General features: G+C 39.8%; 1 protein-coding gene across 1 annotated transcript; it reads right to left on the bottom strand.

Moving 5' to 3' along the window:
• On the bottom strand, positions 1-26,450 carry SPMIP3 (sperm microtubule inner protein 3). Its single transcript, XM_077167827.1, has 5 exons — positions 26,322-26,450; positions 20,116-20,184; positions 11,947-12,042; positions 8,045-8,217; positions 1-142 (listed from the first exon to the last, which is right to left on the bottom strand). The coding sequence occupies exons 2-5, from the start codon at positions 20,169-20,171 to the stop codon at positions 33-35; spliced, it is 435 nt and encodes a 144-aa protein (XP_077023942.1). The 5' UTR covers positions 20,172-20,184; positions 26,322-26,450; the 3' UTR covers positions 1-32.
• Positions 26,451-26,682: the final 232 nt, after the last annotated feature.

The following is a 26,682-nucleotide window of genomic DNA, read 5'->3' as shown; positions in this document are numbered from 1 at the left end:
TTATTTTGTTTGTATGCCATGGTTATTTTAGTTCAAAAACATGCCTTTCGAAAGCCTTCTCTCTCTTCACAACAGTAGAGTTCTGGCAGCGAATTCAGTGGTCTAGGATTTGATGATATCGTGCCTAATTTCTGGTTATACTCTGGAATATAAAAAAAATTACCTATTTTAAGAATACTCACTCCTAAATTTAATACAGGCACTTTGAATAACAATCATAGACGATGACAACATGACTTATGGGATTTAAGTCAAGGGACTGCATTTAAATGATGTATGAAGGCGTTGGTCAAAGGTTATTTCTGGACTTCTGATCCATGGAACAAGATAGGGATGGGGAGACAATAAACCCAAACTGTGGCACTGGGTGTGATTAATCAAAAAGGGTCTCCAGGGGTTTCTGGGGAGAAGAGAGTTCAGGGTAGGGATCAGGACAGGGAGAGTGCCATTTGTCCGATGGACCGTGGTCCCCAGCAGGGGTGGGCTGCCGTGAGAGGGGACGTGCAGATCAATGGGAACTGGCTGTCCCTCCACCCCAGCCTGCCCCGGTTGCTGTCTGTGGGAACCTCCCCATGGAGCTCTGAAGCCAACAACTCCCATGGGGAGCCTGGAGGTGGGCCCATGGTCCACGAGGGCTGCACCCCTGGGCACTGGGAGCAGTCGCCTAGCAGGCATGGTGTACTGCGCATCAGTGGTGCTGGGAGCTGCAGGTCAGCTGATCCCCGGGGCGTCATCGATACCCTAGTCCCACCATGAGCCTGGGAGCAGCCCCCCCACCCCCAACCCCCCACCACCACTGTGCACGCCATCTTCGAGCCACAGCTGCAGTCCCTCAGGCATGCCACCTTGGTGAGCAGGTGTAAGTGCAGGTAAACTAACTCCCTATCTCCCTAGTTTTTTTTTTATTTATTATTCTTTTTATTTTTCCCTTCTTTTTTTAAAAATATATCTTCCTATGTATATTCTTATTAGTAGTATTACTTTTATTTTATAGCTATTTAATATATTTATACCTTTATGGATTCTTATTATATATTTATTAAAAATATATAAAATATATAAATTAATGCATATTTAATTATTTAAATATATTTAATATATATTTAGTTAAAATATACAATTTAATATATATTTAAATAAATATATATATATATTTATTTAAAATTTTCTCTCCCTTCTGTGGGCACCAGTCTAAGTTCATTCCCAATATATCTTGGGGTATCTCCTTCTGACTTTGGAGCCTACTACTGTTGAGGTGTGTTTTTTGTTGTTGTTGTTGTTTTTCATATTTTTATTATATTATTATTTTATTTATTTATTTTTTTAGAATGCATGGGCCAGTAATCGAGCCTGGGTCTCCTGCATGGCAGGCAGGCATTCTACCACTGTAGTACCTATGCATACTGCCCTAGCTTTTGATAGATCCTCAAGTTGAACTGTATCCCCTACATGAGATCTAGGCCTTGGTTTGGCAGGGAATAACTGACAAACTGAGTGCAAAAAGAAACCTTCAATGCAAAACCAAGAAAATTCAAACTTTAGATGAGTGAAGGAAACCGACTTGCAAAATAACCTTATTAAGATAATCAAATGCCCTGAACACAACAGAAAATCACAAAACATGTAAAAATGCAAGCAGAAATGGCCCAGCCAACTGACCAAATCAAAACTGGAGAGGCAGCAGGTACTATTATATGGGGATCCATTTTCCAAAAGCTCAGAATTTTCCAAGTTATCAGTTTCTGGTTTCTTTGTACCCAAGTAGTACACAAATAGAAGAATCACTGGTGTCCCAGAAGGAGAATAGAAGAGTAAAGGCTGGGAAAGTTAGTTAAAGACATAATTGGGGAAAACTTCCCAATCCTTATAAAAGACATAAATACGCACATCAAAGAGGCCCAATGGACCCCAAGTAGAATTAATCCAAATAGACCTACTCCAAGACACATATGAATCAAATTGTTAAACGTTGAAGAGAAACAGAAAGTCCTGAAAGTGGCATGAGAAAAGCGATCTACTACATACAAGGGAAAACACATAAGACTGAGTTCAGATTATGCAACAGGAACCACAGAAGCAAGAAGGCAGTAGTACAATATATTTAAGATCCTGAACAAAAAACGTTTCCAGCCAAGAATTCTTTATCCAGCCAAATTGTCCTTCAAAATGGAGGGAGAGATTAAAATTTTCCCAAACAAACAAATGCTGAGAGAATTAGTCAACATGAGATCTGCCCTACAAGAAACACTTAAAGGAGTCATGTCCACTGAAAAAAAAAAAAGACAGAAGAGGAAGGTGGAGGCAGGCACAGAACTGGAGAATACCAATAACAGTAATTTGAAGGGTAAAAAGAGAGAGAAGGAAAAGAATGTATAGATCTGACAAATAAAAACTAAAGGATAAGATGGTAGATTCAAGAACTGTTTTACAGTAATTACTTTGAACGTTAAAGGACTAAACTCACCAATTAAAAGATACAGATGGACAGAATGGATTAAAAGACATAACCTATCTAAACACTGTTTTATAAGGACACATCTTAGACCCAAGGACACAATTAGAATAAAAATGTAAAGGATGGGGAAAAAAAAAATCTGTGCAAGCTGTAACCAAAAGAAAGCAAGAATAGTAGATTTTAAACATAAAGATATCATAAGAGACCTACAAGGAAATTACATATTAATAAAAGAAGCTGTTCACAAAAAAGAAATAGCAATCATAAATATTTTCACTCCCAATCAAGGAGCTGCAAAGTAAATGAGGCAAACATTGGCAAAACTGAAGGGAGCTATAGATGTTTCAACAGTAATAATGGAATACTTCAATACACCACTCTCCTCTATAGATAGAACAACCAGACAGAGGATCAACAAAGAAAGAGAGAACCTAAAAAATGGGATCAACAAATTAGACCTAATAGACGTACACAGATATTAACACCCCAAAACACCAGGATATACTTTCTTCTCTAGTGCACATGGAATGTTCTCCAGGATAGATCATATGCTGGGACACAAACTGATTCTTCATACATTTAGTAAGATTGAAATTATCCAAAGCACTTTTTCTGACCAATGGAATGATGCTAGAAATTAATAATCACCAAAAGAACCAGAGCTTTCACAAATAAGAGTGTGGACATTAAACAACATTAACAACGTGGACATTAAACAACACACTCTTAAATAATCAGTAAGTCAAAGAAATTGCTAGGGAAATAGGTAAATATCTGGAGATGAATGATAATTAGAATACAAAATATCAAAACTTATGGGATGTGCCAAAGACAGGGCTGAGAGGAAAATTTATAATGCTAAATGCTTGTATTAAAAGCAAGAACAAGCAAAACTTAAGGATCTAACTGCTTACCTGGAGAATTTAGAGAAAGAACAGCAAACTAATCCCAAAGCAATTAGTTAGAAGAGAAATAACAAAGATTAAAGCAGAAATAAACAGGGTGTAGGACAGTAAAACAATAAAAAGAATTTTTTAAAAAAGTTGGTTCTTTGAGAAAATCAATAAAATTGATGAACCCCTAGTCAGATGAACAAAGGAAAAGAGAGAGAGGACACAAATAAACAAAATCAGAAATGAAAGAGGAGTTGTTACCACAGATCATGAAATTTAAAAAAGTATAAGAGAATACCATGAACAACCATATGCCAAAAAACTAGACAACTTAGATGAAATGAACAAATTCCTAGAAACTCATGAACTACCTATTCTGACTCAGGAAGAGACAGAAGATCTCAACAAACTAATCACAAGTAAAGATTTCAATCAGTCATCAAAAATCTTCCCACAAAGAAAAGCCCAAGACCAGACAGCTTCATAGAGAAGTTTTATCAAATTTCACAAAGAACTAACACCAGTCCTGTTCAAACTCTTCCCAAAAAATGGAGGGAAAAGGACCCCGACCTAACTCATTTTATGAAGAATTAGTTCTTTTGTGTTCTTTGGCACCACACTGAATAACACAGGGTGTCTTTCTTCTAAGGAACCATCTGATCCTACCTGGCTATAAACTGTTTGAAGACAGAATTTTCTCCATATTTCCCATTATTGGTGCTTATTAAATGTTCCCTAAATAAATAAATGAGCTGATATGTGCTGAGAAAGGATTTGAACTGAAGGAGAATGTCTTAAGCAAGAACCACAGTCTATCGTCAGTATTTAATTTGTTCTTTAACAATTCCCAAATAAGAAACCTCAGAGATCTGAGTGTGAAATGCCCAAGCAATTGCTAATCTAGACATATGCTATGCGTTCTGATCACAGAGGTCACAAAGACTTGCCAAATGCTTAAGATAAATAGTCCTACACTTTCATAAATAACTTAATGTTATCTTATCCTGCTTAAAACCTTTCCCCAAAGATTCCTCTATGAGTTAGTTTCTTGATTTGCACAAGTGTTTGGTTCACTCTCCTCTCTCTTCTCTGTCAATGCTGATTTGCAGCCTTCCTCTTTTAGGCTGCTTAGAGACCAGCCTTTTGCCTACCTGATTGTTGTTTATAAGATCACTGCCACCTAAGTATCTCTCAAATCCATCTAATTCGCTCTTCTGCTCCCACCCATCATCTATTGTCTGAACCACTGGTTCTCAAACTTGGCTATACAGTGGAATTATCTGGGAGATTTTAAAAAATTATTGATGCCTGGTTCCTGTCCTCCAGGAGATTCTGATTTAATTGTTGTGGGGTGTAGCCACCCAGCAGAAACAGTTTAATGAACTTCTGGAGTCTTCAAATCCAGGTTCCTTTTGGTGGGATTAATCGTTCCTATTCTCAGGGTGAAGCATCCAGATTTTAAAAGCTCTTTAAGTGATTCTAATGTGTTGCCAAGTTTAAGAACCTTTAGTTTAAACCATTGCAGTTGCCTCCTATCTCTCCCTATTCGATCTTTGCCCCACTCTACTCCCTAACCTCCCCACCTTTTCTTCTCCGTAGCTATTTTTTCAGAGTTATTTTCTTCAAAATACAGTTTTAATCATGTTACTTTTACTCTCAGGCTAGAGGCCAAGAACCTGAAAATGGCCTGAAATGCTTTCCTTGTTCTGGCCATGACCATCTCTCGTGGAACCCTTACATTTAAGAACATACTGTTGCATGAGCCCTGTTGATTTCTGTGCTTCAACACATTCTTATGTCTTTAATTTCTCAGACATACCATGTTCCTTCCTACCACAGGACCTTTGCACAAGCTGTACCCTTTGTGAAGCTCTTCCCTACTCCTTGTGTAGTTAACTTATCTTTCAGCTCTTGGCTCATCATTTCCTCAGGGAAACCTCTGACCTACGACTACATGCTTCTATAACACCACATAAGTGGCCTCACAGCATTTATGGTGGGCAAAGTTTTACCATTATTTCTATGCTGAACCTACAATGGCTCTTATTGTCTAAATGCAGCTTTCCAAACTCCTTCAGCTCCTTCAATGCTAAGCATTCTTTCCTTTTACCTTTCCAATCTACATTTTATTTTCTACTTCCATTCTCTTCTTTCCTCTTCAACTTTGTCCTTTCACTCTCATTGCTAGAGGACTCTCCACCGAGACTCCTTCAAATCCTGACATCCTTATTCCCAGTCTCTGTTCCTAATTGCAGTGTCCCTATCTGTGGCATCTTCTTGTTTCTTCTCTACTGTCCAAATCTTATCCATCAAGGCCCAACTCATTTCCCACTCATGCGTGATGCTTTCCTGACTATTTTAGGTCCCGGTGATCTCATCTTTCAGCTATGTGTTACTGAGTTGATATTTAATCTTTCTCAAATGGAGTTTCATTTCATTCAATTGAGTTATGCCTCATCTCAATCGAATTGTGAGCTCTGCATGGCTGAGATCTTAGCCTAGACTCTCGTCTACCTCCTCCTGGCACAATTCTAGGTACAGAAGAGGTGGTAAATATTTCATTGGCACCATAGGTTTGGAAAGAATTAGGAATCTTCTAAAATAAGCAATGGAGAAAATCTTTTGTGACTGCCTATCTAACAAAATTTCCTCATAGAGGGACTGTAAAGAAGCTCCTTAATTTGCTGCCAATTTGCATGCTTTAGGCTCCCAAGAATTCCCTCACTCAAAGGAGACAGACTTCATAATCAATCTGGTTTCAAAAGAACAAATATTCTGTGGGGACTGGAGCCTCACTGACACCTTCTGACCACCTCTTCTTTCCAACACTTCCTCTACCTCCAGCAGCCTCTGCTCCCCGGGTCCCACATATCCTTCAGCCCTAACCCACTCCCTACCCCCTCCCAGGCTTCCTTCCTTATAACCTCCCCAAGACCCCTCTAGAATCCCACCTTCTACCACCCTGTACTCCCTCCCTGTCCCCCTCCCCTAAACGACCTTCATCTCAGCCCCCAGTCTCCTCCCAGCTCCTCAGCACACACCGTTCTTGGGTTCCAACCTTATCTGGGCTCCCAGAGCCCAACTTTACCCTACCTGTGTCCTCTCATCCCAGATCCCCCCTGTTAATCTCCTCCCTGCCCCCCACATCCCCAGCTTCATGTCCTGCCACCCATATCCTTAGAGCTCAACACTTCCCAGATCTGCTGGTCTCTGCCAGCTTCCCATTATTCCCTGTTTTTTTCTGTTCCCTGGGGTCCTGGATTCCAGCCCAGACCCTCTTTACCCTGCCTGCTCTAGCATTTCATTTGGACAGCAGCTATTTGTCTTGGAACTCTGATCCTTCCATGTCCTACCACTTCTTTATCTATTAGTTTCCTCTATTAAAAAAAAAAGTGATGCACTTTAAAGAAAACAATTAAATGGTAGCACAGGTGACACTCAGCTCTGATAGAGGCAGTATAGCTTAACAGAGCCAAGCTCTGGAATCAAATGGCCTGGGCTTGAATTCTGCTTCTCCCACCTGCAAACTGTGTGATTTAAGGCTAGTTGTCTCAGTGACTTGGTTTCCCCAATGTAAAATGGGGAAAGTAATTAGCACTTACCTCACAGAGCTGTTCTGAGGTTTAAATATGTGCCTGCCATATTCTAGTGCCCCAAAATGTTGGTGTCTACTGATTTAGGGAGTCTATCAATGAAGTAATCCATTCAACTAGCTAAAATTTAAAGTACCAAGGACAACAGGAATCCTCTAATGTTTAAATTGGCCTGTGTGTACACCCCCAGGGTCTGAGCTATCGGGGGGTGGGGGGCACGGACCCCTTCCGTACTGTCCACACGCGCCGCAGCATGGAGGAATACTACAAAGGGAGTTAGAATGTTTGAAATTTGTCTCCAAATGTCAAGTGATTGCCATAAAATGATTTAAAAGAGAGAACTGAGGGGAAAATTTTTCCCTCAACAGTCTGCTTAGGCACAATCATAATTTTGTCATATGACAAAAGGCGCAGTGGGGAGCAGTCAGACTTGAGTCTGCTTTCTGACAAGGATCTTTATGCATTTTCATCCTTGATGTCCTCAGTGCAGGGAGGTGGGAGAGGTGGAAGGAAGGAAACTGGGGCCACCCTCTGAGTTCTTCTGCTGCACTGACACACACACACACACACGCCCCTTGCTAAGGGACTGAATCACATCCACACAGAGACATCTGTCAAGTCCTAATCCCCTGTCCTGTGAGTGTGAGCTCATTTGTAAATGGGATCTTCAAAGATGTTAAGGCCAAACCGAATCAGGGTGGACCTTAGTCCCTTTTGAATGGGGTTCTTATAATGATAAGGTGAGGAAATTGAGCTCAGGATGAGAAGGAGATGGAAGGAGACAGAAGGCCACATCATGGAGGCAGAGATTGTGTTATGGATTGCTGCAAGCCACAGCCAGAACGCTGCTGACTTCAGAGAAGGCATGGTCTGCCCAGTCCTCAATTTTGGACTTCTAACTTCCCCAAACTGTGTGAAAGTACATTCCTGTTGTTTAAGCCAACCAGTCTTGGTACTTGTCTATGGCAGGACCGGCAGACTTAGACACCCCATCCCCCTAACCTGGCTGCTCCCAAGCACACATCCTGCCACGGTGAGCACACAAGGAGCTATGGTCTAGATAAGGTTTATCTCATGGATAATGAACAGCTGACTTGACTTACCAATCTTGTAAAAGGGCAGAGAATAGTCTCTTTGGTAAGTGGTTTCTTTATACCACGGTTCAGCAGGCTTTGAATGTCTTCGAAAACACATGTATTGAATGAGAGTTTGTTGGTCTAATTGAGGTTGATAGTGACTTTTTCCTTTGGGTGGGATTGCCACGTCTACGAGAGGTCTAAATGAAAGTAGAAACAGCTTGTTGAATACCCAGTGGAAGAAAAACGTTCCATTTTCTCATCAGCTGAACTTGAGGCCTTGAGGCTTGCAAGACAGTATTGCGAGGTTCCATAGCTCGAAGGCCAGCCCTAGAAAAGTTGTCAAGTAGATAGCTCAGGCAGTCGGTGTCCTTTTTCCCTTTCGCATCCCTCCTTCTCCCAGTGTATAGGCCCCACATGGCTACCTGCATCAAAACTTCCCCTGGATCCGCTGATGCCAGGCTACTGTAAAGCTTCCTGGTTCCCTTTCCCATTGTAATTTTTCTATTTACACTTGATTCCCTCATGGTAGCAACACTTTCTTTTAGCCAAGCTAATCATTACCATGTGTCTCAGAATTTGACGAACCTCAAGTCCATTTTTTTTCCCTCAAGTCCGTTTTAACCTACCTGTACCCTACCCAGATGAAAGCTCTCTGAAGGCCAAAGTAAAGAAGAATCAATATGTAGTGATGACATATTTTCATACACTAGGAGAGCACCTCGGTATAATCTGTTGTGAATATTTTGGTGATATGGATTAGGGTCTTTAAAATGTACATATATTTTGTCCTAGAAATTCCAGCAATTAGGGATACCAACAAAGATTTAGCTGTAAGAATGTTCATCAAAGTGTTTTTATGAAGATGAGTGAAAACAACCTTATTGTGAAAAAATAGGTAATTTAGAAGGTATATATAAATATACAGTATACCATGCCACCATTAAAAGTGATATCTTATGGGTGCATGGGAGGTTCAGTGGTTAGAATGCTCATGTTCCATGCAGGACACCTGGGTTCAATTCCCAGACCATGCACCCCCAAAAAAAAAGTGATATCTTGGGATGACTACTAAATCATTATATAGTTATCTCTTTTTAGTTTTAGGTAAAATTTCTAATTATATGTTATATATTAGAACAGCCAGAAGAAAATACCTGAAATTGTGAAACTGTAATCCATATTGTACTCTGAAATTTGCTCTACAGCTACTTATTAAACTGAACTTTGAAATTCATTACTTTTCTGTATATATATGTCACAATAAAAATGTTAAAAAAGGGATACTGTAGAATTACAATTTTTGAGATGGAAAAAAGTTCACAATATGTTATTAAGCTTAGAAAAGGGGTTCAGTTTACTTTAGTAGATGAATTATAGGGTATGTAAATTATCTTAATAAGGCTATTCCCCCCCAAAAAAAGATTTCAAAATAACCTTTTCCTATTTTTGTGTAAATCTGGAAGGCTCTGTATGCTTATCTCTGAGTGATGAGAATATGGTTGCTTTTCAGATTTTTCTTTTGATTATCAATGTTTTCTAAACTTTCTAATAAATATTTAATATTTGTAGTAAAAAGCATGATAAAGTTTAAGAATAATCTATAAAATACATGAGCTCAGCTGCTTTAGATGTAAAAAATAGTAAATGTTGGCTGAGATTTAGGGACACATAATTTAGTCAAGGTGACTAGAATATATCCTTAGGAAAGCGTGTTTATATCACCGTGGCCTAATCACACAAATGAGGTGACTGAAACTGCTTAATCAGAATTAATTACATTTAACAAATGTGTAAAAAAATTGATCATAGCATAATTGCCTTCTCTAAACAAAGAGCGTGTTAGCAGAAATGGAGTGGCTCTGCCTGAAGTTTGGATAAAGCACAGGCAGAATCTGATCATGGTGTGCACTCCTGATAGGGGTGAGATGCCAGTGGGGCACAGAGCTGCACCGCTGTGGCCATGGGGAAGCATTGAGAACACCCACCCACCTCCACTTGTTTTTATTTCATGCTCAACAGGTGCTCGATCTTTCAAAGTGGGTGTCTTAAATGGTGGGTGGGAGTACTCCTCTCACTACAAAAGTGTCTTCCACTGTCAATCAATATTAGCTACCTGATGAATGTGTCTTGGGGGCTTGGGATCTATGTGGCCATCCCTGTACAGCCTATCACTCCTGTGCCACTGACAGCTCTGGCTTCTGAATCAGATGCTGGTGACCAATCCCAGATACACCCTGTGTAGACTTCCAGCCGGCCCCCATCCTTGTCTTGAGTATTCTATGGAACCAGAATATTCTCCCTTTTCAAACAAATCATCAGTGTCCTTCTGAAGACTTACACTCAAAGGTGGGACTCTAATACTGAAAGCATCAAGTTGGTTGAGTAATATATCTGAAGAAGGCAAACCATTAGACACACCTATCAAATCACACAGTGGCTACAATAGCTAAACTTAAGAATGATCCTAAGATCTGCATTATTTCCTGGTTTTGCTTATCTGATTTTGTTTTCTTTCTTTCTTTTCTTTTTTCACTAGAAGCTCAATAAACTCAGATTGGCATATGCAGTTAGTTTTCCTCTTAGGCTGTTCTTGGACGGCACAAATCTTGTCAGAGTCAGGTACCAGAGTCAAATAGCATCAAGTTACCCTTTAATTCAACCATCCTGTGGTAGGAGGATGGATATTTGGGTTCAGGGGAGGGCTGGGAGGCCAAAAATTGCCAGAGTTCATATAAAATACAATATAGACGGTGTCCAAGTTTCTGGGCCAAGAGCAGTTATGGCAGTAGGCATCTGTCATTTCCTTCCTTGCCCATCGTCTAGGAGATGCAGAGTCCTAAGTCTGTATTTGAGTTAGAACAAAGAGCCTTGAACTGAGAATCAGAAAACATGGATTGATTCAAGTCCCAGATTTTACACCAACTGTATGCCTCAGTCAAGACACTTCCCTTCACTGGAATATAATTTAATCAGCATGTTGAATCAGAATGACCTCTAAAGGTACTTCCGGTTTGATCATCTATTAGCTTTAGACTACAAAAATGTCTTTCACTGTCAATCAACATTAGCTGGCTGATGAGTGTGTCTCGGGGGCGTGGGATCTGTGTGGCCTTCCCTGTATGTCCTATCACTTCTGTGCCACTGACAGCTGCTTCCAACCATAGATGAAATGACTCCCTTCTCTTTGTAAAAAGGAGAATCAAGAATTAACTATATCAAAGGCAATTACGAGTAGAAAAGAAATTAGTAAAATATACTAGATGGCGCACTAAAACGAATGGCAATCATATATACTAACAGAGTTCTAGAATTTTACATCAATTATTTTTTAATAGACATGGAAACTGATACTCAGAGAAGGAATTCAAATTGTCTGAGATCAAACATTTCATACATTATTCAAATTGCTGCTTTAACTATCTTGTTTCTACCCTCCCCAAACTAGGAAATAAAATGAGTGCCTATGGCCTTGTTCTCTTTCTTCTTCTTCTTTTTTTTCTTTTTTTGTTAAAACAACACCTAGAAGGTCAGAAATCATTTAGGCCAGATTCATAATTTTACGGAGAAGGAAACTCAGTATCAGGAAGGTAAAGTTATTTAATCAAGTTGAAATACTAAACTCATGGTGCATCTTAAATTTCTTTGATGATTAAATAAAATCTTATATTTATCGCTGGTTGTAAAAGTAATATACATGCAGAGAAAATCTGGAAAATAGGTCTAAAGATTAAAATAAAAAATATAAAATAACAATAATCTCACCACTCATAAAAGCTATTAACAGTTTAGTATATTTCCTTCTAAACTTTTTTCTAATCATTGGATAATTATGATAATTGTTGTTATTATTATTACACATTTCAATCCCTTTTTTATTATATGTCATTCTAACTTTGGTGAAACTAGGATTTAGGAATGTGTCTCACCTGGGAGATCTCTTTGCACTGTTATCAAAATGCACTCTTGCCAGTTGTCCGGGATAATAGCCTTGGAGGTCCTTTCCTTGACGAGTAATGAATATACTAGTGGAGAAAGGAAGTGAGAAAGAACTAATGAGAACAATGAATGCTTTACAGAAGAATACCAGCTGAGCTGGTTTGAAACTGTTGTGTACCCCAGAAAAGCCATGCTCTTTAATCTTCATTCAATATTGCTGTGTGGTGGGAGCTTTTTGATTGTTTCCATGGAAATGTGATGCACTCAGTTGTGGGTGGTAACTTTTGATTAGATGGTTTCAAGGGGGCTGTGTCTCCACCCGTTCAAGGTGGGGTTGCTTACTGGAACCCTTTAAGAGGTAACCATTTGGGAAAAAGCTACAGAGCCCACACACCCAGAGCTCTTTGAAGATGCAGAAGGAAAACACCCCAGAGGAAGCCTTATGAAATGAGGAGAGAAAGCTAGCAGATGTCGCCATGTGCCTTTCCAAATGAGAGGTATCCAGAAACCAGAGACCCCAGAAGATGGCAGCCATGTGACTTCCGGATGGCATCAGCCTTTCTTGAGTGAAGGTAACCTCATGTTGGTGCCTTAATTTGGATATTTTCATGGCCTTAGAACTTTAAACTTGCAACTTAATAAATTCCTTTTTTAAAAGCTGTGCCATTTCTGGTATATTGCATTCTGGTAGCTTACAAAGTAAAACACCAGCTAATAAATTTAGATGGAATAATGAACTAGAAATTAGTATTTCACAGCCCTTAATGAAATAATTGATTCAGGGAATGATCATCAATGCCTGTTAAAACTATTAGGGTATTTGATGAGGAGCTTTACAATGCCAAGATTAATCTGCAACCAGTTGAAGGAACCAATCCATCTGAGGATAAAAAGAGACCCAACCAGACATTATATTTCTGCTGATATGATGAAATACGAAATGCACCTATGAAGCAGCACCTTTGAAGTTTTCTTACCAAAAAATGAAACCTGAGTCTAATAAAGGCTTTATTTAGACCTAACTTCCAAATTTCAGAGCACCAGGGGATAAAGGAACAACTTAAACGATACCACAAGGAAGCACCAGTTATCTAGAATGTGGCTCTTCCCATAGCTCTACTGACCCAGTCTCTTCAAGGAGTCTATGAAGTCTTAAAAGAAGAAAAGCAAGGGTTGAAGTGAGAAAAAAGACTGCCCTGGATTAGAAGATACTCAACATATGAAGTCAGGGCTAAGTGATTATACCAGGAACCACTGATATTTTACTTAGGTTGGATTGTATGATGTGTGAATAAAACTGTTTAAAAATGAGAGAGAAAAAAAGGTACTTAACATAATGATTAATTTTAATAGAAGATCTTGACTAGGATAAACTGTAAAAAGGCAATTCTGAGAATTTGGGAAATTTTAATGTAAACTGGTTGTCAAATGATATTAAGAAACTATTGTTAACTTCATTAGGTGTGATAACAGTATTATGATCATGTAAGAAAACATTATTTGTTTTTAGTATTAATAAAGAAATATTTGGGGTTAAATAACACGTCAGATACTAGCTTTAAAATATTAGGTAAGAAAAAGAAATGCGGATATGTAAAACTAGTGGGGTAAATGTTGATGATTGTTGAAATGTGGGGATTTGTAAAGGGGAGTTCATTATACTATTTTCTCTACTTTTCAGATGTTAAAAAACTTTCATAATAAAAGTTTTTTTAAAACCTGTAGTGATTAAATATATGTGGGCTAAAAATGAAGAAGCACTATGATGAATAAAAACACAAGGTACTTGTAAGCTAAAGGAAGGACTCTATCCCCACCCAGGGGTAGGAGCTTTTAAGCATAAGTATGAAAGAATAAGGTAGAAGGTGTGAGAAAGTACTTCTCAGGCATGAACATGAGATGGGTTTGTACAGCTGGAATATGAAATACATCTTATTGTATAATAAATTACTTTTCTTGGTTCTACGTTGTAGCTACAGCACTATTTTGATATTTTATAATTATGTGTGTGGTTGGATTGTATTATTTATAAATTTTATTTCAGGAGCGTAGCAGGTGCATTACAAATTATTTGTTGTACAAAAGGGGGACATTTTGTCTGAAAGGTGAAAAGAAATCTTTGTAGAATTTTAAGAAGATCGAGGCCATGATACGATTTTTATTTTAGAAAGATTTTCGCTGGTGGCAATGTGGAAAACAAATCTAAGGACAAGCTGACTAGAAGTAGAAAGACTGGTTAAGAGATGATAACAGTAATTTATGTGGGAAATGGCGAAGCCCTGAACCATGAAGTGGAAATATGGATGGAGAGGAGGGGACTGATTAAGGACATTTTAGGAGATAGGATTTATTTTGTTTTTGTTTTTGTATGCTGTTTGTATGGCCGGGTAACATTTCATTCTTTTTCCATGTGAGTATCCCATTGTTGCAGCACCACTTGTTGAATTTTTGTTCGTTTGTTTTTACTTGTTTTGGCAAGTGCCTGGGCCAGGAATTGAACCCAAGTCTCCCTCATGGCAGGTGAGAATTCTACCACAGAAGTACCCTTGCACCCCCTAAGAGATAGGATTTCGGATAAAAGAGAGGGAGGTGTCCAAAACAAGGCCTAGACTTCAAGCTTTGGGAAGAATGCTGCCAGTTCCCAAGGGGAAGGAACATAGGAAGGTGATCACTGTTGGGAAGATGTCTGTAGAGTGTGCCATACCTAGATACATGGGGTATTTTTAGATGTTCCATAGCCATTGTGGATTCTGAGCACTCAGTAGCTACCACTAAGAATTCATGGAAAAGAAGATAAAGTCAGTAGAAAGTAGCACAAAACTTGGCATGAAGTAGCTCACTGGTGTTGGATGGTGAATGGACACTTGAAATATGTCTTCAGCTCAACCAACATTTATGGAGTGCACATAATACACCCTGCACCCTGCTAGGTTCCCCAGATACAAGAATGAATGAGAAGCCATCAATTCTTGTCTTCAGAATCTTCTTACATGCCAAAATAGAGATCTGAATGAAGGGTCAGTGAGACACAAGGAGAGGTGTCTGGGATTTTGGCAGGTAAAGAGGATGGGGAAGAGATTCCACATAAGAAGAATTATAAAAGCCAAGACTTGGACAAAATTGGGATTCTCATGGAGGGTTTGAGAGCCAGCAAGGATCTTGCTGTTTTAGGATGAAAGGCGAGTACTGAACAGGGCAGGGACCTGTCTCTGTCTAGGAGCTCTGGTTTTCAGAAAAACCACAGGCTGTCTGGACCTGCCCAGTGGCTGGAATAATATGACTGAGCCCTGAATAGTAAATAACAGTTGGGGATTAAGTCATAAGAAAGGAGAGAAATTGGCAGAATAATGGGGAACAAATGACATTTCTGAATGCATGGGAGCGGGAGGCTTTTCTAGGCACCCATCCAGTTTCTGCAGCATTACCTTGGAGAGGTTACCCTAGGGCGATGGTATTATTTGTTAAAAGTCCAACCAGAGTTTCAGAATGACACTCTGGTGTCTCACAGTTACTATGTTGTTTCCAGCAGGCTGTGTTTTGACCATGGATTCTTCATTGGCATGCACACAACAAATACCTGCTGAAAACCAATGAATAAAATAAACGCCACTCCTTAGATGCAGTTTGCAAAAGCTGTTTTTGAGAATGGAGAAGCCTTTCACCAGCACTAAGTAATACACTCCCCAGGCCCCCTCCTCTGGATGTGTCTCTTGGGCACGTTTTTGCCCAAGAATGTAAAGAGAGCAGGAGAGTGTGTGAAAGGTGGTGGTCGCTGGAGGGCAAGCTGCGTAGAAAAGCAGACAGGTTTGGGGAATAAATAAATGGCAAACTTTGCCTCCAACTCTTTGGATATGTTTCCCAAACTGCCCTAGAGAAAATTCTCAATTAGGAGGTTAAAATATCAGTTTTTTAGAAGAGAATTTTTACCTAATATGGGGAAGTTAGTCTGGCACGACAGCCTGTCTGTTACTATTCTCAGAGACTGCCCAGCAACCTGTCTCTCTGTGAGGTGTAACCAATCACCAACTGTGAAAGCACCTGCCAATTCTGCAGACAGCTACGGAGGCTGCTCTAGGACTCTGCTCAGACACATTCTATTGACTTGGCTTTCAAGATTCTTGAATATGCTATAGTAAGATCTTTCCTTCTCCTTGGTTGGGAGCAGGCAGTCCAGTTATGTCTGATTATTTACATTATTTACCAGCTCCTGGCAGCCCAGCTCTTTGAGGAGATTATTCAGTCCACACAAGAGCAAACCTGTCCCCTGGGAAGGTGAATGTAACTGGAGCAGGAGTTAGGCTTAGCCTCAGGCAAAATTTAATAAGTGCAAGTAAGGTCAGGAGCCTGGACCCACACTGGCTGAGATGTCCTGTGTGACCGTTTCTACACTCTGATCTTTTATGTTTCTGTTGTGCCTTATGCTTTACAAAGCATTTTTTACAGTGATGAGCTCATTTATTTTTCACAGTCACCTTGCAAGGTGAATGTTGTTAACACCCCATTGAATAAAAGAAAATACTGAGGCTCAGAGAGGTGAAGTGGGCTTTCGAAAGGTTACCCAGCTAGTAAACGGAAGAGCCATGAATCAAACCCATTCTCTAAATTTCGTGTCTCATCCAGAGTCATCTATGTGTATGTAAGACTTTTTTTTTTCTCAGAAGAATTCAGTGCTATTTTTGTAGAATTCTATGATTCTCCCTCTCGGAGGTGGGGGGGGTGGGGGGCAGACAAATAGAGACCGTGTACCTAGAGCAAAAGAAAAGAAAGACACTGCAAATTTTAGCTGGAAGTTGTTTTCAATTCAAGGAAACAAATATGTATTACAACCTCTGATAAGTCTATGGTGTGTGAGGCACTAAGGAGACAGTAATGGCAAATACCATCTTTCCACCTAAGAATTCATAATCTAGTAAGGAAAACCATATTAAGACAACTGATAATCATAAACAATGTGGCAAGTACTGTATCAGTCAGGAAACTGAGGCTCAAGGGAATAAGTAATTTAGCTAATGCCACAAGTTAAACGCAGCCGTTGGGAGTCAAAAGAGGGCTGGGAGATGACCTGGCTATCTTGGCTTCACTATACCTCCTCAAGAAAGGACAGCCTTAGTTTCCTTCTCAGTGAAATGGAGATGATGATACTAGCATCTCAATTAATGATTAAATGAGAGCAAATGAGACATTTAGGAACATACTTCATGACCAAAATGTCCTATCTCTGTTAGGTGTTGCCATCATCCTATGAATGACTAGCTGACCTCCATGGCTGCTTCTTGATCTTTCAATGGATGTTTTAAAAATCATTTAAACCTGACACAATTCTGTATATTTTGTCTTTCACACGACTTTGAGTCTAATCCACTTGAAGTGATCTGTTTAAGAGCATCCTGGGGCCCATACAACGATGCAAACCTTAGGCCTGTTCCTGAATGACAGGCCTTCAGCCTGCAGCTCGAGTATGACATCACCGAACATTGAATCTAATATAATACTTATCATGAGAATTTTACGTAGTCCCTATGTGTGAAGCACTTAACATTTAATTTCATTATGTGCCCTGACTAGTTTGTAGCTCAGTTTTTCCTTGCATAGCCACAAGGATTAAGCCTGTAAGGATTAATTAATTACTATTCCCATGCTTATTTGGAATAGTAAAAGGGCAGGCCCGGGGACTCTCACAGTGTCCAGAAGGCCAAACCACAAATAAATGACGGGGTAATTCTTCTCATCCATTCAGTTTCATTTGTGCAAGAAACATGAATAAAGAACGTACTGTGAGTGGCAAGCAATCTGCTAGGCAGAAGTTATGATGGTGAGTTGCAGAGACAGTCAAGCAAGCCCCACTCTCTCGCAGCTAATAGTCTTAACTTGGAGACATAGTGATGTAATGATTAAAAGCAGAGACACTGGAGTAAGCTAGTGGATTCAAATCCCACCTCTGCCAGTTAGTGTGATCTTAGGACAATCACTTTTCCTGTCTGTGACTTGTATCTCTAACTATTGGTTGTTGTGAAAAGCAAATGAACTAATATGCACTTAGAACAGTGCATGGCACACTGTGAGAGCTGCGTTATCATTCCAGTGGATGAGACAGACAGGAAATAAGGAAGCAAAATAATTTGAATCTGTGATAAATTCTATAAGGAAAACCAAAAATGGACTGAGATAGAAACTAACAGAGGTGGAGAGGTGGGCAGAAGAGGAGCTACTCTAGCCAGAGCGGTCAAGGAATAGCTTTCTGAGCACCTGATAGAGCTGAGTGACAATGGGTTAGTTAAGCAAAGTATGTGGGAAGGAGGGGGTGGGGCTTGGAGAATGATCCAGGTAGCAGGAATAGCATGTGCAAAAGTCCAGAGGATGCAAAAGGATGTCCTATTCCTTTGTTTTGGATGCATGGGCCAGGAATCGAACCTGGGGCTCTCAAATGGCAGGTGAACAGCACGACCTAGTAAAGGAACTGAAGAAAATGTGGTTGGAGGTAAGAGAATGTTGGAGGGGCGGGCAGGGCCAACTCACATAGGGTTTTATAGGCCTCAGCTAGGAGTTTGGCTTTTATGCTAAATGTAGTGGGTTGGAGAATTTTATGCAATGGAGGACAATGATCCAACCTACATTTTATGAAGCTCACTCTGGTGAATGGGTTGTAGGAGGATTAGAGCGGAGGCTGCCACAGTTGAGCAGGAGTGAAGCAATGGTGATCTGGGCCAAAGAGTGGCAGCGGAAATGGAGAAAAGTACTCAAATTGAGATATATCATGGGGGAGAGAATTGACAGAGCTTGCTGATGGACTGGACCCACCATTTTTGACAAGGTCAGAGAAGGACACAGAGATAGAAACAGTCCTGCTCCATGGGTGGAGTGGGGAGCACAGAGTTTGGTTTAGTTACGAGAAAGAAGCTGGAGCTATTGCAATGTGCTTTCCCCAGTGGGGCACTGATGATTAAGTGCCAGAGAGCTAAACACAGCCCAGCTTTAGAACTTCAGTGAGCCCCAGTGCCTGCTATCACTCTGTTCCACCCAAACCCTCAGACTCCCTGCCTGACTGGGTCAGCCCAGCCCTAGTTATTCAGACTTGGCTTGACTGAGCTGCTTACATTAGCAACCAAGAGCGTTTGCCACCATTTTCCCCAGGGTATCAGAGCTCAGTTGAGTAGACAAGACAATGGTCAAAACAGATCATTCTCTCTCACACACACACACAAAAGGACCAAAGGCTTTTAAAAGGGGAGGGAGATATCAGGAGATACTGGAACCAATCCTTGATCCTCTTCACCCTACTTCCTCCTTACATGAGTTTCAGGGATGGAAGAGAAGGCTCTATATTTTTTTCTGAAAAGATAGCTCTTAAAGGCATCCAGAAACAAAAACATCCTTCTGTTCATTGTCTCACTAAATAATATCTGAAAGGAAAAGGATTTACCTTTGCTGACCAAATGCTGTTACAATAACGAAATACTAAAATAAACATGAGGCATGCTCCTAACAGCCTAGCAGCACCTGGTAGAGTCCAATACAGGAAGTCAATGGGGCTGCAAGAGACTGACCCCAAAGTCACAGGGTGAGGATTGCTGTCCTGTATTCATGGCCTCTAAACCTCAGTACACCCTGGAGTGGGTGGTAAAGGAGGGTGGGGTTAGGATTTATAGACTGTTATCCTGTATCTCCCAGACAGACAAACTGAGCAAGAAAAACACGCCTAAGGATTAGCATTCTTGTGCCATAGATGAATTTGGAAAAGAAGTAAAATTCTCCTTAGTTTCTGCCTGTCTGATTTTCCCCCAGGCTGCAGAAGCATGGGAGTGGCTGTTTTACCCAGAGTAAAGTACCTAAAATTGTATGATAAGAGTTTTATTAATTGTAGCCGCTTAGGCGTTTAGTAATCACAAAGCCTGTCTAATATTTGGGCTTAGTCCTTCACAATTCTTGCAAAACCCCTTCCCAAGATAAATCCAATATCCTTCCCATCTTTTGAGAAGGTGGAGCTGCCTAACTGGCTTGGATTCTTCCATGTGCGTGGGATTTATATTTACAACTTTCCCTAAATCCAAAGATGTCTCACTGGTACTTCTGGCAGCAATTGTGTCTCTATCATGGGGCAGCAGGTGAGCAATTCCAGCTCTCCAGGTGCCTTGCTGCATCTGCACCTGGAAGGACATTACCTGGGTGGGATGACCTGGCGATGCTCAATAAACTCTCGCAGCCGGATGGCAGCCATGACGGATACGGATCTGAAAGAGCAATTATAAATTTTTGCAAATTTTTACACATTTCCAAATATGAGCCATTTAGTACCACAAAACCCTCTTTGAAACAAAACACAGTGAGAAGATTGACATCATAACAAGACTATCCATTGTTTCTGCCAGAAATATTTAGGGAAGGAAATAAACAACTAGTAAAGGAACAAAAAAGAATGGAAACACCAGGCTGGCCATAATAGAAACAACAGAAAATAACAAATGTTCTCAAGAATGTGGAGAAATTGGTACTATCATACATTGCTGGGGGGAATTAAAATGTGCTAGCTACTGTGGAAAACAGTTTGGTGATTCCTCACCAAGTTAAATATTAAATTGCCAACATGACCCTGCAATCCCACTTTCAGTACTCAAAAGAATTAAAAGCAGGGACTCAAACAAAATGTTTGCACACCAATGTTTGTAGCAGCATTATTCACAATAGCCAAAATGTGGAAGTGACTCAGGTGTCCATCAACAGATGAATGAATGGATTAACAAAAGTGGTATATCCATACAATGGAATATTATTCAGCCACAAAAAGGAATGAAGTTCTGATGCATGCTGTAACATGGACAAACCTTGAACACATTATGCTAAATGAAATAAGCCAAACTCAAAAAGACAATTATTGTATGATTCCACTTATATGAGAGATATCTAGAATATGCAAATTAATAGAGGCCAAAGGATTAGAGGTTACCAGGAGCTGGGTGAGGGAGAAATGGGAGTTACTGCTTAATGGGTACAGAGTTTCTCTTCGGGGTGGTAATAGTTATACAACTTTGTGAATATAATTAATGCCACCAAAAGATAACACTTAAAAATGGTTAAAATGGCAAAATTTTGTTATACGTATTTTACCACAATTAAAAAAAAGATATAGAAAGAATAAGCCAATACATATGTATTTTTTGCTTTTTTAAAAAGTGCTATGTGTAAAATGATACCGATCAAACACAGGGTTCTCTGCCGGATGCACCTAACAGCCAATCTATGACACCAGGATTTTTAAGGGGAGAGTTTATTGTACATGAAAGAAGGAAAACAGATGGCCTGTTGGCCTGAAATCTGCCTTCCCAAGCTTCAGTAACTCTGATAGTTTTATAATATCAAAAGATGGGCAGGTTTTAGGATAATGAATATAATGGCTCAAGATTATGAAGTTAGAGATGATCTAGTTATTGAGCATGCACAGGGTGATTACGTGCTTAGTTACAGAATGTATGTAAGAAGACGGGGGCCTTAATATGATTATGGGTGTGATTTGTTAGTATAATGAGGTATAGGTCACTTATAGGTCAAGTTTTAAGCTTTTGTGCATGTCAAGTGGGCCTATTTTGGTTAGATTTAGCTTCCTCTGGTAAGATAGTTTAGGAATTGGGGTGGGTTAGTTCTGGACTTGAGCTCCTTCATGTAATAAACATTAGGGGGTTGTCTTTATGTCATAACGGTCTAAAGTTGTAAAACAGAATAAGGGGTGTGGTAGTTTGATTCAGTTGTCAGCTTGGCCAGGTGAAGGCACCTAGTTCTGTTGCTGTGGACATGAGCCAATGGTACGTGAACCTCATATGTTGCTGATTACATCTGCAGTCGGCTAGGAGGCGTGCCTGCTGCAATGAATGACGTTTGACTTAATTGGCTGGTGCTTAAATGAGAGAGGTCAACGTAGCACAGCCCAAGCAGCTCAGCATACCTCATCTCAGCACTCACAGCTCAGCCCAGGCCTTGAAGATACAGAAGGAATTCACCCCGGGGAAAGTTATTAACGCAGAGGCCTGGAGAGAAGGCCAGCGGAGATCACCCGGTGCCTTCCCGTGTAAGAAAGAATCTCAGTTGAAAGTTAGCTGCCTTTCCTCTGAAAAATTAACGAAATAAATCCCCTTTTATAAAAAGCCCATCCGTCTTTGGTATGTTGCATTCCGGCAGCTAGCAAACTAGAACAAGGGGGTACAAGGGGGGCCAGTCACGCGTGTTTGCAATCACAGGTTTAAGGTTAAATACAGTCATTATCAAAGATCAAGGAGTGGGTTTTGGTAATTTCAGGTGTTTCCTTTTGGCTATTCTACAATACACCAGTAGGTAAGAACAAGGCATCTATATAATGATTCATTATCATAACTATTTGTTAATTCTTAATTTGTTGGTTAGAAAAATGTTAGAGCGGCATTTAGCCTCCATTCTCACTGTTTCTTAGTGTGTCTTCTGACTACAGGACCTTGCAAACCAAGCTTCATTACCCAATCTCCCTTGCAACTAGAATTCTGGATAGGAATAAGTGCCCTCTAACCAAATGTCTTTGTGTGTGATTTGGAATGTGGAAACCAGGCATAACCCATTTCCTCCTCTTTTTTTTTCTATCAGCAAGAAAGGTTGTGAAGAGTTTTTGTTTGTTTGTTTGTTTGTTTTTTGCACTAGAACTTCAATGTCCAATGTCCAGCTTTGGGGGTGTTCAGAAGCCATTGCAATGAAGGAGATAATGAAAAGAGAGGACAGGGGAGGGGAAGAGAAGGGGAAGGGTAGAGGAGGGAAAAGAAAGAAAAAGAGAAAGAAACTTTGAGTAAAATCAATGGAATTGTTGCTTAATTTAGTAATGCAATCTCAGAAAGCCTTGTGACTGTTGAGATTTCACTACACTAGAATTGGCATGCTGAAGAGAAGAAAATAAGATATTCAGGAAATTTGAAATGTGTGTTCCTAACAAAGACAGCACCAAAAGTGCCTTGATGATGGAGTGATTGTTCAGTGCCCAGACGTTCTGAATCAGTACTGTAGGGAATAAACTAGTCGTGGGTTGCCATGCTTTGGCCACAGCATACAAACAATTTCAGAGCCATATGTTAAGAGCAGGCTTCAAGCCTTAAACCTGAACTTAAGAATAATCAGTGGACCTTGTCTGGGAGTGGTTAACCATAAGGCATTCTGCCTATTTAGGGAATTTCCTCCTCCTGTATATAAGGATCCTAAATAGCATTTGGTGTAATTAGTTCTCATCTCTTGAACACATCTGAAAATGTCATTGGCGATAAGCTATATCTTAATATCATTTATTTTAGTTATTCTTGCAAAATGTAGCCACATACCAAATCTGAATGTGATAAGTGAAGTATCAACACATGTTAAACTTACCAATACCTTCATCTTCACAGCCGGTACTGCACAGTTATTATCTCAGCACCATGAACAACCATAACTTTCATCTCTTTAAAAATATATCTAACTTTTAAATAGTTGCTTTAATTGAAGATTTTCCCTCATGTGTGGCCCAACTAAAATTCTTCCAGAGCAACATGAGTTCTATCTGCACCCTTGCCCTACCTTTCGTTCAGTTTCAAATTAAATTAGGAGGCCTTGTGATATATATATATATTTTTTAACTGAAAACATATTATGCCAAGAGTAAATAATACTATAAAATAAATTAAAACTCCATAAATCTATCCATAAACGAATAGTTTCATGTTTAATAGTCTCTACACATAGATATTTGAATATTTGTACTTAAATATTTGAAACCACAGCACATGTTCTATTTTTAATTATTTGGCCTTCATTTACCAATAAATCATAGGATGTCTTTGCATTGATACACAGTATTTTTTTTCTGTGTGTGTTCCAATAAAACTTAAAGAACACTTAAATTTGAATATAATATAATTTTCATGTGTCATGAAATATTATTATTCTCTTGATTTTTTTCTTAACCATTTAAAATGTAACATTCTTAGTTGATGGGCTATACAAACTCAGTAGTAGGCCAGATTCGGCCCATGGGCCATAGCTTCCTGACCCTGGGCATTAATAATCCTAAAAAATAAGTAGGAAGTGATGAGCTTTGAGTATTTATTATGCTTGTTTTAACATTCTATTTAATTTTAATTTTACATAGTATATATTTTTAATAATGGTTATGTTTAGCAACTGGCTAGCAAATTTCCTGAAAATTTAACAGTCAATTCTTATGAGCCAATATGAGCTGATTCCATCCCACCACTGAAAGTAGATATTATTAGCCCTATTTTATACATGAGAAAACTGAGCTTCAGAGCAGGTTAAGTATGTTGGTCTTGGTTACACAGACAAGAAGTGAAGGAGCTGAAATTCAACATGCAGCTGCTTGTTTCAGAGAATAAATCTTTATCCACTGAGAGTTCTGCAGCTTTAGCCAGTGGGTTTCCATGAGGCTGCTAGATTTCCAGATGACTGAGATATATTCTTCTGTATGCAGTGACATATGGAAAATGTACACATGATGGACATGTATATTTGCTGTAAAGTCCCAGTATATTGCCTTTGCCAGGGATGTTTTTCACTGAGTGGAATGAGACTTTCTGTTATATGTCAGAGTTTTGGGAAAGGGTTTGGTTCAGAAAAGCTTGCACTTAATAGTAATAAATAAGGGTTGAGAATTATTTGTGGATGTCACTTAGCTTCATTATCTCAACTTCTATGCCGCATTCTGGATTTGTTTCTCCCATGACCAAGGAAACAAGGTGGTCATGACTACTTCAAACCTTTTGCCTCCCTCTATCTTGGAAACATTAAACATTTAAAACTGGTAGAAAAAAGAATGGCAAATGTGTGCAACCATTTTGGTTCAAAATGTTACCTCTGCCAGCTTGCTGGACACATCCAGCACTGAACAGCCCACTTTGCCATCAGTCTGTACAAGGAGAATGTGGGAAGAGATGGAAGTTCAGCCCCATACGTGGGAAGGCTCTGGTTACAGTCACTAGAGTTGTGATTACATCCCATGCACTTCTGAGCCTGCACCATCACGAAGAACGAGTCAAAGGTTTGGCCATGTCCATGGCTCTTGTGAGGATTTAAGCCATTTCTATTGATTAATGCTTATAAACCACTGATGGCAGATTCCCAGCTCACAGAAATTAAAATTTAATAATGATTTTTTGTTTTTATTATGCTGGTGCTTTTCCTTGGAGGGGTCGTATCTGTACTTAAGGAACTCTTAAGGAAGCTTGGCCACTGGAGAAAGCCATGCCCCAGGGATCAGATGGTGCAGAGGTGTGGGGCGCCGCTTTGCAGAACTGGTATGACCCACCCTGCACGGGAGCAGGACAGCAGTCCCGCTGACCACAGGACTGCTCTGGAGCTGGGGCTGCCGCTCCCTGTTGCTTCTGAGCATGTGAGGGATTTAAAAGAGGGCTTTGAATAACTCCGTTACTATCAATGTTTCCTCAGGAAGCCAATCTTCCCAGTTAAGGAAGATCCTCAGACTCCTGGCCGCCATCTCCCAACCACTCACCAGTGCTGTCATGAATTCTGCTGCCTGAACGCTCTTCCCGCCCTCCTTCTCCCATCTAAATTGTCCCCATTCTTCAGTGCCTTACTCAAGTCCCGTCTGAATCCCCTCCCTGCCTTCTGTTCTGAAGTTCAAAGAGACCTTGATTAATTCTATCAAGAAGTTTGGTTCTGAGTCCTTTCCTCAGGGATTTATTGATTTCTGAATTCAGTCACTGATTCTCTCATTTAAGAAAATATTTAATGAGTGACAACTTTGTGCCAAGTCTTGGGTAAGACTCTGGTCATTTTTTAAAGAACAAAACATCTGCCTCATGCAGCCTTTCCAGCTGAAATTTGAGCTCCTAGATGTTGGGAACCTTATTTTCTTTGGTGGCCATTAGCTGTGTTCTCCTTGTCCCTCTCCTATCTCCTCTCCTATCCCATTGTCTTGCAAAGTATTCTCTACCCAAAGAAGTGTTCAAGATATACTTCCAGGATAAATGAATTCATTATCCAAGATAAATGAATAAGTGAAAGACTCAATCAACTCAGTAATCTGATAATCTAGTTACCAGTTTAGACTTTGGTCTTCTTTTATCATAGAGAGCCAAATACCTTACGAAGCATAGGTATGTCCTATTTCTAACATATATATAAAACGAAATTAAAATGTTGAGCTTAAACTATTCAAATAATTCAAAGTTGACAGGGAAGATTATTCACTTTCTAAAATACTTGGCTTTTACAAAATGTTTACTGCAAAGTTTCTTCACATTGTGAGCTCTTGACTCTAGAACACACAAGATACAACCAGCTATTTGGTAATGCAGCCACTAACTGAAAGGAGAGGAAGGTCAGGCATTAACAACCATGCACATGGTACCTGCTTTGGCTGTGCTGGGTGGAAATCTCCTGTTCTTAAAAGCTGCCCTCTAGGAACAGAAGGTATTTCAGTTGCCTCCTGGGGTTGAGCATACTGCAAAGATACACTGTAGAGCTGCAGCACTTGATCATTTTACAGTGACATTCAAAGGGCATTGTGATGCACTGTGGGTTAAGTTTTGCTAGGCAATACCTTTCAGGTAGATCTTGGGCTTGTAAAAAGTAGGGATCCTTTTGGACTCCATGGAGAGCTCAGTTGCACAAGGAAGAAAGGATAAAAATTAGGATGAAAAGTTATTTGCCTATAGGCAAATAACTCATGATACCTAATCACTAGAACTTTCTTTTCTATAGGGATTGTT

This window comes from Tamandua tetradactyla, chromosome 7, assembly GCF_023851605.1.
Source record: "Tamandua tetradactyla isolate mTamTet1 chromosome 7, mTamTet1.pri, whole genome shotgun sequence".
Classification (NCBI taxonomy): domain Eukaryota; kingdom Metazoa; phylum Chordata; class Mammalia; order Pilosa; family Myrmecophagidae; genus Tamandua; species Tamandua tetradactyla.
This window is presented reverse-complemented; position numbering and strand designations above follow the sequence as displayed.